The following is a 16595-nucleotide window of genomic DNA, read 5'->3' as shown; positions in this document are numbered from 1 at the left end:
GTTTGGAACGCCAAGCCCTTTCCTCTACTGTCAAAACTGAAATCTCTGCTCTGGCACGGGCTTCCTTGGGGTCCTCAGTCAGAATGAATCTTTCCCTGTCCCCCTGTCTCTGCCGGTCTTGCCTGTCACTGCAGTCGGCGATGCGCTGCCCTGCACGGTGGTGTTCTTGCTCCTTCCTCACCCTGACTTCCTCATCTCTGCATCCCCCACGGCCCTTAGTATGGGGCTCGGCCCATAGAAGGTGCTTTTTCGAATGCATGTCTCCATTTCTCTGCTAGGCCCCAGTTCTGCTGGGTGCTCAAAGCTGACTTTCTTTAGGGGCAGCAAAGTGTGATGGGCCTTAACTGGCGCTCAGACATGGTGCGGGCCTTCGCTCCCTGACCTGTGTATCGGCCACTGGGTCATTCCTTGTTCCCGTCCACATCTGTGCTGCTCTTGCACCTGGGAAACAGTCTGTGCCCATCCTGTTGTGCTGTGTGGGGACTGCTCTATGATGGCATCCAGGTCTCTGTTCTCTATCTGGGCCCTTCTTGGGCCTAGGTTTCGTCACGGCCCCTGGGTCTGGGGAGTGCTGTGAGCTGGCATCTAGCATTAACCATTGATTCTCTCTGTCTGGCTCCACCTGGGATCATGATGAAGACAAAAGGGACAAGGTCTTGAATCAATTGTTAGAGGTAAACAAGTAAAAAACCAAGAATGAGAATCATCCTCACTTACTGAACACCTGTTATATGCCTGACTGTGTTCTGAAGGCTTTACACATATATATATATATATTTTTATTTGTCTTCTTTTTTGGAAACAGAGTCTCATTCTGTCACCCAGGCTGGAGTGCAGGGGTGTGATTTCGGCTCACTGCAACCTCCACCTCCTGAGTTCAAGCGATTCTCCTGCCTCAGCCTCCCGAGTAGCTTCGGGATTATAGACATGCGCCACCACGCCCGGCTAATTTTTGTATTTTAGTAGAGACAGGGTTCCACCATGTTGCCGGGCTGGTCTCAAACCCCTGACCTCTAGGTGATCTGCCCACCTCCGTCTCCCAAAGTGCTGGGATTACAGGCATGAACCATCGTGCCCAGCAGGCTTTACGTATATTAATCATTTAATATCCACAGTAACCCTCCGAGGCAAGTACCAGTACTATCCCCATTTTATAGATTGGAAGACTGAGGCATATACAGGTTGCGTAACTTGCCCAAGGGTGCATGGTTCGTAAGTGAAGAAGCTGGCGTTTGAATCCAGGTATCCAGTCATAATTCAGTGTCACTCAAGGGCATTCAGGACTTGGAGATTCTTAGCGAGTACTGGATCCCTGCTATCTTGTAGGAATGAACCCAGAGAGGGAGAGTGCTGGACCCTATGAGACACAGTGGGCCAGAGGGAGCCTAAAACGGAGTCAGCCTCCAGATTCCAGCTGGACGCTCTTCCCACTGTTTACCGCTGCCTGCTTTGAAGAGGGCCCGGGGGCCACGGTCCCAGGATTCAGGGGACATGGGCCATGAAGGCGGCCCTGGCAGGCAGAGGGCTGCAGAAACAGGGTGATGGATTCCGATGGACACACCTGGAGAAGTTTCATGTGAGAGGCAGGCACAGGGTCAGGAGAGGAGTCACCCACCAGGCCCTGGAGTGTGGGCTGTGGAGATGGAGTAGGTTCTTAGACTGGAGTTGCCCTTCAGTTCTGCAGGGGAGGAAATGAGGTAGCTTTGCATGGGGAAGGGTTCTCGAGTCCCTTGGGGAGACCAGGAGGTGACTTCACTTTGTGCCTTGGAACCCTTCCTCAGAGAACTGGGGCCCTAGAGGAAGCCGCAGACACATTTTGGGAGGGGCCGCAGGCTTCTAGGGAAGCTTTGGTCATGGGCAGTGTGCAGTGTTTGGGAGTGGCCACAGAAGACATCTGGGGGGCAGTGGGATACGCAGATCTAGAGCTAAGGAGAGAGGCCTGGGCCAGAGGCAGAGCCCTGGCAGTGGTTTGTGGGCTTGGAGTTCAGTGTGGACCCTCGGAGGAGAGAGTGAGTATAGAGAGGCAGGCGGCTCCTGGGAAGCCGCTGCTTTGTAGAGGAGGGAGGAGAGGAGGGGCTGGAGGACAAGACAGAGGTGGAAAGGCCTGAGGAGGCAGAGGAGCCAGGCTGTGCTCTCCCCAGAAATGGCATCAGGTGTGGCATGAAGGGCCAAGGGCTAGGTCAGGGCATGGCAGAGCAGGGCATAAAGTGGTGGGAGGTAACTCTGCCCATCCCAAGCTCTCAAGTGAGGGCCAGAGGCAGCTCCAAGCAGCCTCCCTGGGAACCACAGTGCCTGGCAACAGTGACAAGGATCTGCTCACGTTTCTTTTCTTTTTCTGCAGGAGAAGGGACCGCGCCGTGCACATCCAGCATCCTCCAGGAGAAGCAGCGTGAGTCAAACCTGACCCCGTGGGGTCATTACTTCCCCTTGGATGGGTCCAAGCTCGTTGAGCCTGGGTCCCCTCTCATCCATTCAGAGCCGGGTAGGGTGGCAAGATCCCTGCCATCTTGCCTGCAGGCAGGACTGGAGGGCCTGAGGTCACTCAGCCTGAGTTTGGGCCACTCTCTAACCCATGAACTGAGCCCCTCGGGTTCCTGAGTTCCTGTCGCTGGGCAGCTCAGGCCAGCTCACGTCTCCCTCTCTGGGGAATCCACAGGGCCAGAGGGAGGGGTGGGAGGCTGGTGGGTTGGGAGCATGAGCTCAGCAGAGCAGATGAGATCATGGCATGAGGACAGAGAGGAGGATAGGAATGGGGAACATGGCCCCTGTGTCCATCACCTTTGGGTGACACAACTTCCAGGAACCACAGACGGTGTCATGGTGACTGACATGACTGAGTGAGGTTCAGAGACACCTCATTCCTGTATGTGCCCGGGGTGATGATCCTCAAAGCCCGTGGCCCTGTGGCTGAGTCCCTGTCCTCTGTGTTATACAGGCGTCTCCAGGTTTCCTTCCCCCTGTGCTTTCCCAGAGAGACGAGCGCAGCATTGGACCCAGGAAAGACTTGGTCGAGACGTGGCCATTTGCTGACATAGTGACCTCAGGACGTCTTCCTTGGACATTCTGGGAGGACTCAGTGGCCAATGTCTGGGCCAAATGTCTTTGCTGTTGGCATTATTGACTTCCACATGCGGCTGGGTCAGGAGAGGAGTTCATGTGTGTTTGGGGTGGCGTTGTACTCAGAACTTTCCTGACTTCTCTCTCCTGCTCCTTTGATCTATAGTTGCAGTTTTGGGGGGGCTCAGTCCACTCTGCCCACCACTTCCTCGGGCTCAGGCCTGCGGCCGCTCTGCAAACTCTTCCATCCTTCATTTGCTGTCCTGAGGTGGAGGCGCCTATGACACCAGCCTTCCTATGGCCTGGAACCCAGCCTTGAGTGGGTACACAGACATCCCCTGCCAGAGAAACTTTCTCTTATTGTTTTTGAGACAGAGTCTTGCTCTGTTGCCTAGGCTGGAGTGCAGTGGCATGATCTCGGCTCACCACAACCACTGCCTCCCAGGTTCAAGCGATTGTCCCGCCTCAGCCTCTTGAGTAGCTGGGATTATAGGCGCCCTCCACCATGGCTAGCTAATTTTTGTATTTTTAGTAGAGACGGGGTTTCGCCATGTTGGCCAGGCTGGTCTTGAACTCCTGACCTCAGGTGATCTGCCTCCCTCAGCCTCCCAAACTGCTGGGATTACAGACATGAGCCATTGTACCTTACCTGGAGAATATTTTTCTGCTTCGAATAATCAATGGCAATTTCATAGACAAAGCCCTTCAGGGGCTGGTAGGTGTGAATATCTTTGTCAGGGGCACCCCAAAGCCCAGGCCATAAGGGCATCAGGCCATGGGAAGGACAGGGCAGAGACGACGGCAGTTCTCTTTCCCTAGCCCTTGTAGGGGTGTAAGGAACTGAGCTCAGCACAAGGGAACTGTGTTAAAATATATCTGCGGGTCTTTAATGTATAGAGGTGAAAAAGATGTTCAGCACAGGTTTTGAGAGATGGGGCCATGCCACGCCGCGCTAAGCCATGGGGGAAGCACTGGGTTTGGTTAGGAGACAGAAGGGCCAGGAAGCCCACTCAAGGCTGGGTTCCAGGCCATAGAAAGGCTGATGTCATAGGCGCCTCCACCTCAGAACAGCAGCTGAGGTATGGAAGAGCTTGCAGAGTGGCTGCAGGCCTGAGCCCGGGGAGGTGGTGGGCAGAGTGGACTGGGCCTCCCAAAGTTGCAAGGCCCAGAGCCCTTGTTGGGTTTTCTGCTGGAAAGACAGGGCAGAGCAGGAGAACTACCTAGGGCTGGCTGATTTGCATGTCGAGGGCTCTGGGCTCTGGGCTGTAGGGCTGGTGTCCCATTGTCTGGTAGCTGGCCTTGGGTTGATTTAGGGCCAGGGAAGTATTGGTTTGGCGGGTGAGAGTTAGACAGAGAAGGTGGTTGGGGATATGGGTTTGGGACTGGTCCGTTTGCCTATGAAAGGCGCCCTCAAAGGGAGTGGTTATTACCTCTAGGAATTAGCCAGCCCTGGGAGGGGCAGTCTCTTCCTGGCCAGCAAGGCCCCTGAGATGCCAAAACATTGTAAAATAACAAGCATGCTGAGCACAGGGGTGTCACCACATTCCCCAGGAATGCAGGAGAGGAAAGGAACCCATCATCTCGCCTTCTGAGCACCTGGCCAGAGGAGACAGCGGCAGCCCCGAAGCACAAGCAGCCGCCCGACGCGGGGCTTGTCTCCGGGATGCCAAACCACGGCTCTGTTTTCCATAGACATAATTGAATTGACGAGATGTTTAGTGACCTCTGGACCTGACTGAAGAAAAATGTATGTTTAAATAGTTAGAATTCTATTGCTGAAGGCTGTCATCAAATTCTGCTCCTTCAGAATGTTCTTCTCGGGCCGGGCGCGGTGGCTCACACCTGTAATCCCAGCACTTTGGGAGGCTGAGGTGTGTGGATCACCTGAGGTCGGGAGATCGAGACCTGCCTGGCCAATATAGCGAAACCCCGTCTCTACTAAAAATACAAAAGTTAGCCAGGTGTGATGGTGCATGCCTGAAATCCCAGCTACTGGGGAGGCTGAGGCGGGAGAATCGCTTGAACCCGGGAGGCGGAGGTTGCAGTGAGCCAAGATCGTGCCATTGAATTCCAGCCTGGGTGACAGAGCAACACTCCATCTCAAAAAAAAAAAAAGTGTTCTTATTTAGCAAAGAATGACAGCATATGTGCAGATGCATTCAGGAGCTCAAATGATACCTTGGAGGTCGTCTAGGTTGGGGATGCCCAAATGAGCCTAAGGTTTTCAGCCGTGAGGAAAACAATAATACTGTACTGTGTTTTTCCATCGCGTTGAGCATATTCCATTGAGAGGACTCCTTTTCACAGAATTCTACAATTACATCCTGCCTAGTTTTGGCATTAAAATGCTTTTTCTTTTATGAAATGATGGTGATGATCAATGGTAATGTGTTTGTTTATTTTTAAGGCAAAATTGGCAGAAGAAAAATCTGTGACCTGAATTAAAAAAAGAAGAATCGCAATGGCTTGCATTTATAATGGTGCTTTTCCACATAAAACGTACTTGCATGCAAATTATCTTCTTTAATAGTTCCACTGGGTTTTTGAAAACTCACTAAACACAAGTTGCGAGGTGGTGAAAGTTGCCCTGGCACCAGGAGTCAGAACATCCTGGGACTGGTGTGATGGTGTCTGGGGTTGCAGGGTGGTAAGGCCTGGGTTTGACACTCAGCTTCTCTCGTTTAGTAGCTGTGACATTTTGGACAAGTTACTTGATGTCTCTGAGCCTCAGCTTACTCAGTTGTGGAGAGATGAACATACTGTCATGCTGGGCGCAGTGGCTCATGCCTGTAATCCCAACACTTTGGGAGACCAAGGCAGGAGGATTGCCTGAGCTCAGGAGTTCGAGACCAGCCTGGGCAACATGGTGAAGCCCCATCTCTACTAAAATACAAAAAATTAGCCGCGCATGGTGGCGTGTGCCTATAATCCCAGCTACTTGGGAGGCTGAGGCAGGAGAATCGCTTGAACCCAGGAGGTGGAAGTTGCAGTGAGCCGAGATTGTGCCACTGCACTCCAGCCTGGCAACAGAGTGAGACTGCGTCTCAAAAATAAAATAAAATAAAATAAAAATAAATAAAGAAAAGAAAAGATGGCCATACCGTCTACTTCTTAGAGTTGCTGAGGGCACCAGAGATGGTATCTGTGAGATACTAGGATCCACGCACGGTGGATAGAAAGTACTGATGGTTCTCACTTGTTACTGGACGGATGTGCCTTGGAAGCTGGCACACCTGGTGCCTATGTGATGATGAATCTTATCAAGTGGGGCTCAGTCTTGCTGGCGCTCTGCTGGCCCTGCGGCTGCCTCAGTTGCCATTGTCACAGCAGTGTTTCCCCAAGCGTTGGAGTCCCCAGAGAGGAGGACATGAGCCGGCCAGAGAGCATGGGGCCTCTTGGGTTGGGAGTGTGGGGAGGGAGGCCACCATGGGCCTCTCAGGACAGGCACAGGTATAAGGTTGCAAGGGCTTGTCTGCAGTGGCTGTGCAGGGAGGGGTGTCCTGGACACTTTCTCCTTTGCGGCTGCCAGGCAGCCCCAGCCTTCACTGTGCAGTTGGCCAGGCGGCCTGGCAGCCTGCTGTCACTGGCGCGAGCCTGCTATTTGAAACCAAACTAGAGGAAGCCAAGGGAGCCATTGTGTGTGGGGGCTCGGTGGGGGCCAGAGAAGAGAGAGGGCCTTGGACTTGGGGGAGGAGACCTGAGCGACCTCCTGCTGAGCTGCTGTGCAGTCTCAGCTCCTGCCTGGGGCCTGTCTGTCTGTACGTGGAGTCCCTCCTGGGTCTGACGTTCTCAGCGTCTTCTGTTGCCGCTTCTCTGTCCCCTGGCTTCCTCTGTCTGTGCCTGTTTGTGTTTCTGCATTGTTCGTGCTGCTCCATTAGTTAGCACAGTGACCATTTCCAGAGTGCTTCCACCACACCTGCCATGGTGCAGGCTGTAGGGACTCAGAGATCTTACGTGTTTCCATCGAACCTCACTCCTTCTGTGCTTCCATCCAGTGTGCGTGGCACCATCCTCCAGGAGTCCAAGCCAGAAGCCTTCTAGACTTCTCTCTCTCTGTCACCATCCACTGTCAAATCAGCCGCTCCTAGTGTCACTCAACCTCCAGCAGTGCTATGAGACCCACCCACTCCGCTCTGTCCCCGTCCCTTCTCTAGTTGAGGCCCTGTCTTCTCTCTCCTGGACCATTGCATCCTCCGGTGCACTGGCCTCCCTGCCTCCTTACCTCCCTGCCTCCCTGCCTCTCTGCTTCCCATCTCACCCACTCTGGTCCTCCCTTCAGAGTGTCAGAGAGACTTTGGAGGAGGAAAGCCTGGTCCTCACAGCCCCTGCTTCCCCTCCTATGGCTCCGCTCCTATGAAGCGTGAATCTTGCCCCCATACGACCTTACCTGCCCATTTTCTCCTCTTCCTGTCAGCTGTCCCCCTTCCCTTCCACCCCGACTCTGGGAGGGGCACGGACTCTCTAAGCACAGTTTTCTTGTGGGCTAATTGGGAAGCCTGAGCAGCCCATCCATCTCTGTAGAGGAGACAGAGGCAGTTCCTCTGCAGCAAATGGTGGGAAGGATCAGGGTCCCTCTGTACCCCTCACTGTTGGCCTCTGCCCTTGTGGCCCCATTCATGGCAGCCGGGGTCGCTCATGCTGAATCCAGCAAGCCCAGCCCACCCCTCCTGCTGCCATATGCCACCACCATAGAAGAGGCAGAGGGCAGGGCTGTTGTCTCAAAGGGGCAGTAACTCCCCTTCCTCTGTCCGCACCCCCATCCAGGAACGTCTGGTGGGAGGAGGCATGACATTCTCCCAGGAGACCGGCCGCTGCCTCACCCTCTCCATGCCTCTCCCTTCCAGTCTCAGCAGCTCCACGAGGTGCAGGGCTCTGCAGTGCACAGGGCAGGAAAAGTGCGAGTGGAGAGGAGGCTCCCTCTGTCCCACCCCCACGCAGGATGGGTTGAGGGGCAGATTCTACAGCAAGAAGACCTGTCCATTGTGGCCCTCGAAGTTGGACCCGGCCTGTGTGGATGACAACAGCCACCCGACACATGGGACCCAAAGCCATGATGTCGCCTCATGGCTTTTCCAGGGCCAGTGCCTGGCGTTAGCTGCAGGGGTGGGGACAGCAGGCAGCTGTCCCACGTGCAGGGAGGGTCTTCCCACAGCCACGTCCACACATTAGAGCAGATGCTCTGTGGGGCTGTGAACTTCCTCTCGTCACCAGAAAAAGACCTGACAATGGTCACCGAGTCCCAGCTTTCCTCTCATCTGCAGAAAAAGACCTGGCAATGGTCACCGAGTCCCAACCTTTCTCTCATCCCCAGAAAAGGACCTGGCAATGGTCACCGAGTCCCAACCTTCCTCTCGTCCCCAGAAAAGGACCTGGCAATGGTTACTGAGTCCCAACCTTCCTCTCGTCCCCAGAAAAGGACGTGGTAATGGTCACCGAGTCCCAATCTTCTTCTCGTCCCCAGAAAAGGACCTGGCAATGGTCACCGAGTCCCAACCCTAGCCCCAGTCTGACCCTTTATCTTCATCCTCTGCTGAGCCTCTCTCCTGGCCACCACCTGAGTCCCAGTGTATCCCCAGCTGGGTCCTAACTCCAGCCCCTGGTCCTGGACTGAGCTTGGGTCCTCAGCTCAGACACAGAGAGATGTAGATGGCTCAGCTCACCTCTCCCCATCGTGGGCATGTGGTTTGACGTCACACCCCGCTGCCTAGGGTCAGTGACCAGAGGAACAGCTCTGAATGCCCTGACCAGCCACCAAAGGGCTTCCCTTCCCAGATACCCTCTGCCCCTGGCCTCCCCAGGAAGACCCCGCACCACAGACAAGGATGCGTGAAGCCCCTTGCCCACGACTGGCCTCTCCACTCCTCTGCCTGGTAACTGGTGTCTTTTCCTGGCCTGTGTGGGCAGCTTGCTGAGCACAGCTGCAGACAGGCTATATTTAGCCAGCTTTAATGAGCTCAGGGTGGCAGACGTCCGCCTTGGGAGCACTTTTCGTGCATGTGTGTGTATGTCTCTGCTTGGCATGGTTCCTTCTCATTGTGTGTGTGTGTGTGTGTGCCCTTGCACTTGTATGTGTGCATTAGCCTCTGCCAATGCATTGGTGTATTCACTTTCATGAGGATGTGCATTAGCCTCTATGCCAATGCATTGGTGCGTTCACTTTCATGAGGATGTGCATTAGCCTCTATGCCAGGGCATTGGTGCATTCACTTTCATGAGGATGTGCATTAGCCTCTATGCCAATGCATTGGTGTATTCACTTTCATGAGGATGTGCATTAGCCTCTATGCCAGTGCGTTGGTGCATTCACTTTCATGAGGATGAGTGTGCATCTCTGTGCCTATATGCAAGTCTATCTACGTAGCATCTGGGTTTTGCTGGGGCACGTGCAGCTTCCGACACTTATAGGGGTGCAAAATGGGAACAAATGATTAGTTCATTCACCCATTTGTTTAAAAAATATTTAATGAGCACTTTTGTATGCCAGCATCGTGATAGTCTTTGGGGATAAAATAGAGCAAAATCAAACCCAGTCCCAGCCCTTAAGGATCTCATCATCTGGGAGATGGAAGAGGGGAAGATAATAATCAAATAGTCATAAAATGAAAAGCATGAGGATTAACCCCAGGAAAGAGAGGACCGCGGTGCTTTTGCGGAGAGGACAGGAAGAGTGGAAGTCCTCCGGAAGGAAGGAACACTAAATTTCCTGTGGGAAGTATCTGGGCACGGGGCAGTGTAGAGAAGAGCCCAGGCCTGGGGAACATTTGCAGGGACCTGCGGTGAGAGGGAAAGGGGATGTGCGAAAACTGGCTGAGTTCAGAGAGGGAGGGGTGAGTGTGGGAGAGCGGAGCAGAAGGCAGGGGCTTGGTCCAGCTATGGGAAGCCTGGAGAGGGGTGGTGTGGGAGGAGGTGATGGGATTTGCACAGAGCACTTAGGATCCAGCCCGTGATGCAGTCAGGGTTCTAGCAGGAAACAGAAGGCTCACAAACCACAGGTGGAGGAGGGCTTAGCAGAGAGACTTTATTCACAGGTGAGTGAGGCTTCAAGGAAACCAAGAAGGCGTCAGCAGTACCCTGGGCTGTTCCCACCCCTGAAAGAGAAGAGCCCAGAGAGGCTGCTGCTCGTGCAGGAGCAGCGGAGATCACCTTACGATGACCCGAAGACCCGGCATGGAGGGGGCTCCCTTGTCCCAGTTCTCCTACTGGTGCTTTCCATCGGCTACACCCAACCAGTAGCAAGAGGGCCTTGGCCTCAGGCTGAGTCAGGCAGAGATGGGGCACTGTGGCTCCAGAGGGGCAAAGGGAGACCACACTGCACAGTCTACTTACTTCCACGTGGAAGAATCTCCCTTTCTTTTGTTTTTCTGTAAGCCACCTTGATTTTGACTGTGCATTCCCACGCAGCTGTGCCGGTGAAGGACTCCTCCTCCTCTGTGTGTCCAGGGGCTTCTCTTTCTTCCTTCTCCTGCCATTGCCCCAAAACTCCAGGGGTCTTCCCAGCACTCTGGTTGGGGAAGGGTGCCTGCAGCATGCACACATGTGCAAGGAGTCCTCCATCCACAACAGTGAGGACGAGGACCCCGGAACCCAGCCTAGTGATCCCTTTTGTCCTGGGCTTGCAGCTCCTAGCCTAGGGTTCAGGCTCCCTAGAGCATGGGATGGCCAGGTCTTCTTATGTTGATCTCCTTCTTCCTGGAGTTGCCAAGGGACCGGTAAAGAGGACTCTCTCCTCCACTCAGGGCCAGGGCGTGAGGATCTCTTTTCACCCTGAAGCATTCTCTGTCTCCTCAAATCCTTTCCTCTTGGGAACAAAAGAGCTTTTGGAAACAAAAGCCAGGAAGCTCTGCCACAAACCTTCCCGGAGGCAAAGGAGCCAGAGCTGGGAGAAAATATAAATTGGTATCTAAAAAAAACCCACCCTGCTACATGCACTTTAAACAAATTCTTATTTTTAATCTATCTTTTGAGTAGGTAGCACATGTACATGGTATAAAATGCCTCCCTCTCCGGTCTTCCAGCGCACACAATTCTCCCTAGAAGAAAAGATGATAACCAATTTCTTAGATTCCATTTCAGAGATAATCTCTGCATACGTGAGTCTATCCATAAATATGCATTTATATATATTTTTGTATCTGTATCCTCACGCAGAAGGGAGCACACAGTTCCTTTCATCATGCACCTTGCTTTTCTCAGATGTTGGTACTAGATCAAGATTGTCTCCTTAGCTCGGTACACTTAGAGCTGAGTTGTTTTTTGCAATGGGCGTGTGTGATTTCACTGTGGTACAATGTATTCAATCTGTCCCCTGCTGGTGGACGTATAGGTGCTTCCTGTCTTTTGCTATTGTGAAAGCACTGTGGCAATGGTGAGCATTGTGCATATGTCCTTTTGCACGTGGGCTTGGAATTGCTGGGTCAAAGGCATTTTGCATTTTGAATGACGTTGCCAGAGGGCCCTTCACAGAGGCTGTTTTACTCTCACCAGCAATGAATGCACAGGGTGTCACAACTGCCAATCCGACAGGTGAGGGGGAAAAAAAAAGTTGTTTCAGGGTAATTTCAATGAGCCTTCCTCTAGTTTAGGGTTCTGAGGTTGGGCACCTTTTTCCTATGTGTAAGAGCGATTCCCAGGCCCTGTGCTGGACGCCGCACACACTCGGCAGGTACTGCAGGTGCGCGTGGGCTGGAGCGTGCCACTGCATTCCTTTGTGTTTGTGCTGTTCCTGGCAAGGCCAGGGTGGACTTGACAGGGGATCATTAGGGCCTCAGGCCTAACAACCTAAGAAGTCCCTGCTCCCCATGGTAACCTCTCCCCACTCTTTCTTCCCTGCCAAGAGTCTCCCTGAGGAGGCAGGGCTGTGGCGTGAAGGCATTAGTAAGAGCAAAGAGACCATCCCTTTCTTACTCCCCTCCTTCAGGATGATGAAGAGCCCTGACCTGGTGACCTGGGTTCTAGTCCCCAGCCCTCCACTTATATCCTGAGAGAAATCACTTCACCTTTCCAATCCTTGGTTGTCTCATCTTTAAGATGGGGAGAGTACTCCTGGCCTCACAGGATGAATGTGAAGATTGCCTGAGATACCGGGTGAGGACTAGAAACTCAGGACCAATCTTAGGAGGGCTGTGTTTGTTGCAGAGGAGTCTGCAGGGGAATACCAGGGTTTAGGATGTCATGTCCCTCTAGCATCCCTGTGTCATGGTAGCAGAGTTTTCTCATGGTTGTATACCTGGAAATTTCACTGGGCCCGATTCAAGATGGCACCTCTGATCTGAACTGGGATTCCCCATGAGAACTGATCCTCTGAACTAACCCCGTGTTCACGTGGGGTATCTAACAACATGTTCTCAAGGGGCAGGGTTTGGGGCATAGGCCCTCGCAAGGGCCAGGCCCTGGACTGGGGTATGTCTCTGTGAAAGGCTCACTGGGCCATTGAAGGTTTGAACACATCACCTTAGCCTGGTTAGTCAGATGAATCCAGGCGGACGTGATTAGCTTCTGACTCTGAAAGGGTTAAGGAGTCACGGAGGGACCTCAGCCGCCAGCTCCCCACCACACTGGATGAAACTTCCCTCCCCAGCACCCTGCTACGTGGCCACTTATATAACTTGCTTGTCTAACCTCAGTGAAGGAGAACAGCCTGTCTGCAGGTCAGCACAGGTCACTCTTGAACTGTTGTAAACATTTCCTAGGTTGTGCTAAAACTTGGAATGACTCTCCAGAAACCACCCCAACCCTTATTCATCCTGGCTCTGCCCTCTGCTCCCTTGACCCACACATGCTCAGCATAGATTTGCAGGCAGCCGCTGTATCCCTCTGAGCCTGCTCTTCTCCAGGCTGGGTCTCTCAACCTCCTGAGCCCCTTTCTATAGCTTTCCTGCCCTGTTATTGGGCATCAGACATACCCTCGGCAGGGCCTGAGCTGCAGGGGCAGGGCAGGGATGTCCCCCTCTCATTTTGAACTGAGATCTCTGGTTTGTGCAGCCTTAGAGGTTGAGAAGTAACAGTGGCAGCCCCATGACCCTGACTCAGGCTGTTTGTAGCCTTTGGTCATGTGACTGATCTGAAGCACATGACCTAGGTCTTTGTCATATGACCTGACCTTGGTCACATGACCTATTCTTGGTCATGTGATCCCAGGGGCTTGAGAGCTATTTGAAGGCAGGTGCTGTGTCTGATTGGTCTTGGTGTTTTCAACCCTGACACAAGTTTGGGCAATAACCAATAGGGTAGGAATAGGCAAGTGGTATCGAGGTCTTTTTTTTTAAGTCCTTGGAAGGCTTTATTTTTATTTCATTTTATTATTTTATTTTTTCAAGATGAAGTTTTGCTCTTGTTGCCCAGGCTGGAGTGCAATAGTGGGATCTCTGCTTACTGCAACCTCCACCTGCTGGGTTCAAGTGATCCTCCTGCCTCAGCTTCCCAAGTAGCTGAGATTACAGGCACCTGCCACCATGCCTAATTTTTGTATTTTTAGTAGAGACGGGGTTTCACCATGTTGGCCAGGCTGGTCTCGAACTCCTGACCTCAACTGATCCACCCACCTTGGCCTCCAAAGTGCTGTGATTACAGGTGTGAGCCACCATGCCTAGCCTCAAGTTCGTTTTTAACCCAAACACACGATCTTAATTCACTCATCATGTTCCACATTTATTCTTTCCTTCCACAAGTATTTCTTGTCCTTTTATACTCCCTCATTAGCCTTTCAGCTCTCAGAGGGGAGAACATGTCACACCTTTTTCTTTGTAGTGTTTATATTGACTAAAATAGGAGGTTGTGGCTGGTTTTAAAATGTTCCTCGCATAGGCCGGGCACAGTGGCTCATGTCTGTAATCCCAGCACTTTGGGAGGCCAAGGCGGGCAGATCATGAGGTCAAGAGCTCGAGACCATCCTGGCCAACACTGTGAAACCCCGTCTTTACTAAAAATACAAAAATTAGCTGGACGTGGTGGCACATGCCTGTAGTCCCAGCTACTCAGGAGGCTGAGGCAGGAGAATTGCTGGAACCCGGGAGGCAGAGGTTGCAGTGAGCTGAGACTGCACCACTGCATTCCAGCCTGGCGACAGAGTGAGACTCCGTCTCAAAAAAAAAAAAAAAAAAAAAAAAAAAAAAAAAAAAAAAAAAAATTCCACGCATAAACATGACCATACTTGTATTATCTATCCAATAAACATTCGCAAATAGTTTTAAACTAAAAGAAATATGGACTCCTTAGAGAAAAATTGGAAAATAAATGAAAGTAGAAAGTAAAAAAAATATATATATATATAAAATCCATTGTCCCAGCATCTAGAGAAAACCACTGTAAACATTTTGGTGTGTTTTCTTCTAATACGAGGCCCCAAGCTCCTTCCCGCACCTCCCCCACCATTATTTAGATTGTCGTTTTTCCCTTTCTGCAAAGCTAGGGGCTGGGAAGCTGCAGAGGAGGGTGGCCTGCAGTCTGGCTGCTGAACAAACTCAGTGGCTTTTAAGTTTCACTCTCTTGGAGCCCTCAGGAACTGCCTAGGGACAGGGATGTGCTGGAGTGAGGAAGGTGGGCTCTGGGTCCCCCAACCTGCTTCAGCCAGAGCCAATCCACTTTTATCTTTGCAAATTGGGCTCCTAAGGAAACTTTCATTGGCTAAAATTTTCCCCTGTTTTTAAAAAAGTTTAAAAACCTTCAGAAGAGGGCCCATCATTTCCTCAGCTTCGTGCTGCTCCATCCACACAGTTACTGGCTGTTGGTCCCCACACCTTCTGTGTGGCCGCAGGTTCCCATTCATGAGCACACATTCCTTGAGCTCCTGTGGTGAGAGCTATGGGTTCCTTAGACAGTTTGTTATTCTGCCAGTGTGTTCCCCTCCCCAGATGCCCCTAAGCCTTTGGCATTCCCTTGAGCTGCTGGTCCAGTGACCCTATCTACGCCACATGCTACGATGCAGGGTCAGCGAGCTGGTTCCAGGCGAACTTATTAGAGCTGTGGGAGCCACTGCTCCCCTCCCCTCCCCACACTTCCCCTCCCTTCCCCGCCCCCCGCCTTTTTGTTTTTTGTTTTTTTTTTTTTGAGACAGAGTCTCACTCTGTCTCCCAGGCTGGAGTGCACGATCTGGGCTCACTGCAACCCCCGCCTCCCAGGTTTAAGCGATTCTCCTGCCTCAACCTCCCAGATAGCTAGGATTACAGGTGCCCACCACCACGCCTGGCTACTTTTTGTATTTTTAGTAGAGACAGGGTTTCACCATGTTGGCCAGGCTGGTCTGGAACTCCTGACCTCAAGTGATCCGCCCACCTCAGCCTCCCTCGGTGCTGGGATTACAGGGGTTAGCCACCACGCCCGGCCCCACTGCTCCCTTTTCGAAGGGTCCTCAAAGCATTTGTTTATTAATTTGCCCCAGGACTTGCCTAGGAATGAACACCGAGCTCCCTAGTTGGAATCAACCACTTTGAAAAGCAAAGCGAAATGTGCTGCCTGCAGCTTTTTGGTTATTCTTCCTTTCTCCATAGCCTCTCAAAGCGGCTCCATCCTTGTGACTGTGGGTCCCCTTCAAGGTCCTAGTGCCGAATTCTGCCGCATCTGGAGGCTTGGACTCATAGAATCTCAGACTGCCTGACTCTTACCAGGGAATGTAGGCAAACCCCTCGTTTTGCGGTGGTTTGCAGAGCGTGTCTGAGGTCACCCTCTGAGTAGGGGGTTAGTTTCCCATCCAAGGACTCTATCTGTGTCCTATCTTCCCTGTAAGTCTGTGTGTGTCCTTCTCTCTGCCTGTGTGTGTCACGTGGGCTCACCTGGGGAGTTGGGGCTGTGGGCTGAGCCCCCGAGATGCTACTGAATGAGGCTATAGTTCTTCCCAGATGTCACCTAGCTATATGGATGAATCCCACATGGCAGCAAAATAGCAAAGCCTTTGACTTCCAAGCAGGGCCAGGGTAGACTTGACAGGGGATCCTCAGAGCGTAACATGTCTTTATTTATTTATTTATTTATTTTGAGATGGAGTCTTGCTCTGTCGCCAGGCTGGAGTGCAGTGGCGTGATCTCGGCTCACTGCAACCTCCACCTCCCAGGTTCAAGCGATTCTCCTGCCTCAGCCTCCTGAGTAGCTGGGATTACAGGTGTGCACTACCACGCCCAGCTAATTTTTGTGGTTTTAGTGGAGATGGGGTTTCACCATGTTGGCCAGGCTGGTCTCGAACTCCTGACCTTGTGATCTGCCCACCTTGGTCCCCCAAAAAGTACTGGGACTACAGATGTGAGCCACAGTGCCCGGCGAGTAATGTGTCTTTTTATTTATTATTTATTATTATTATTTTTTTTTCTTGAGACAGAGTCTTGCTCTGTCGCCCAGGCTGGAGTGCAGTGGCACGATCGCGGCTCACCCCAACCTTCGCCTCCCAGGTTCATGCCATTCTCCTGCCTCAGTCTCCCGAATAGCTGGGACAATAGGCACCCGCCACCATGTCTGGCTAACTTTTTGTATTTTTACCAGTGACGGGGTTTTACTGTGTTAGCCAGGTTAGTCTCGATCTCCTGACCTCGTGATCCACGCACCTCGGCACC

General features: G+C 52.4%; 1 protein-coding gene and 1 long non-coding RNA gene across 3 annotated transcripts in view; one reads left to right on the top strand and one right to left on the bottom strand.

The window, feature by feature from the left end:
• PITPNM3 (PITPNM family member 3) overlaps positions 1 to 16595 on the top strand; it is a 104442-nt gene that overhangs the window by 50878 nt on the left and 36969 nt on the right. For both annotated transcript variants that reach the window (XM_015118392.3, XM_077970103.1), the window contains exon 4: positions 2342 to 2389. In XM_015118392.3, the coding sequence (XP_014973878.1) occupies positions 2342 to 2389 (48 nt within the window). The remainder of the gene's footprint in view (positions 1 to 2341; positions 2390 to 16595) is intronic.
• On the bottom strand, positions 10052 to 13080 carry LOC144335301 (uncharacterized). The gene is made up of 2 exons (XR_013406052.1): positions 10384 to 13080; positions 10052 to 10145 (listed from the first exon to the last, which is right to left on the bottom strand). It is a non-coding gene; the product is annotated as an uncharacterized LOC144335301 (long non-coding RNA).

The sequence above is a fragment of the Macaca mulatta genome, chromosome 16, assembly GCF_049350105.2.
Source record: "Macaca mulatta isolate MMU2019108-1 chromosome 16, T2T-MMU8v2.0, whole genome shotgun sequence".
Lineage (NCBI taxonomy): Eukaryota > Metazoa > Chordata > Mammalia > Primates > Cercopithecidae > Macaca > Macaca mulatta.
This window is presented reverse-complemented; position numbering and strand designations above follow the sequence as displayed.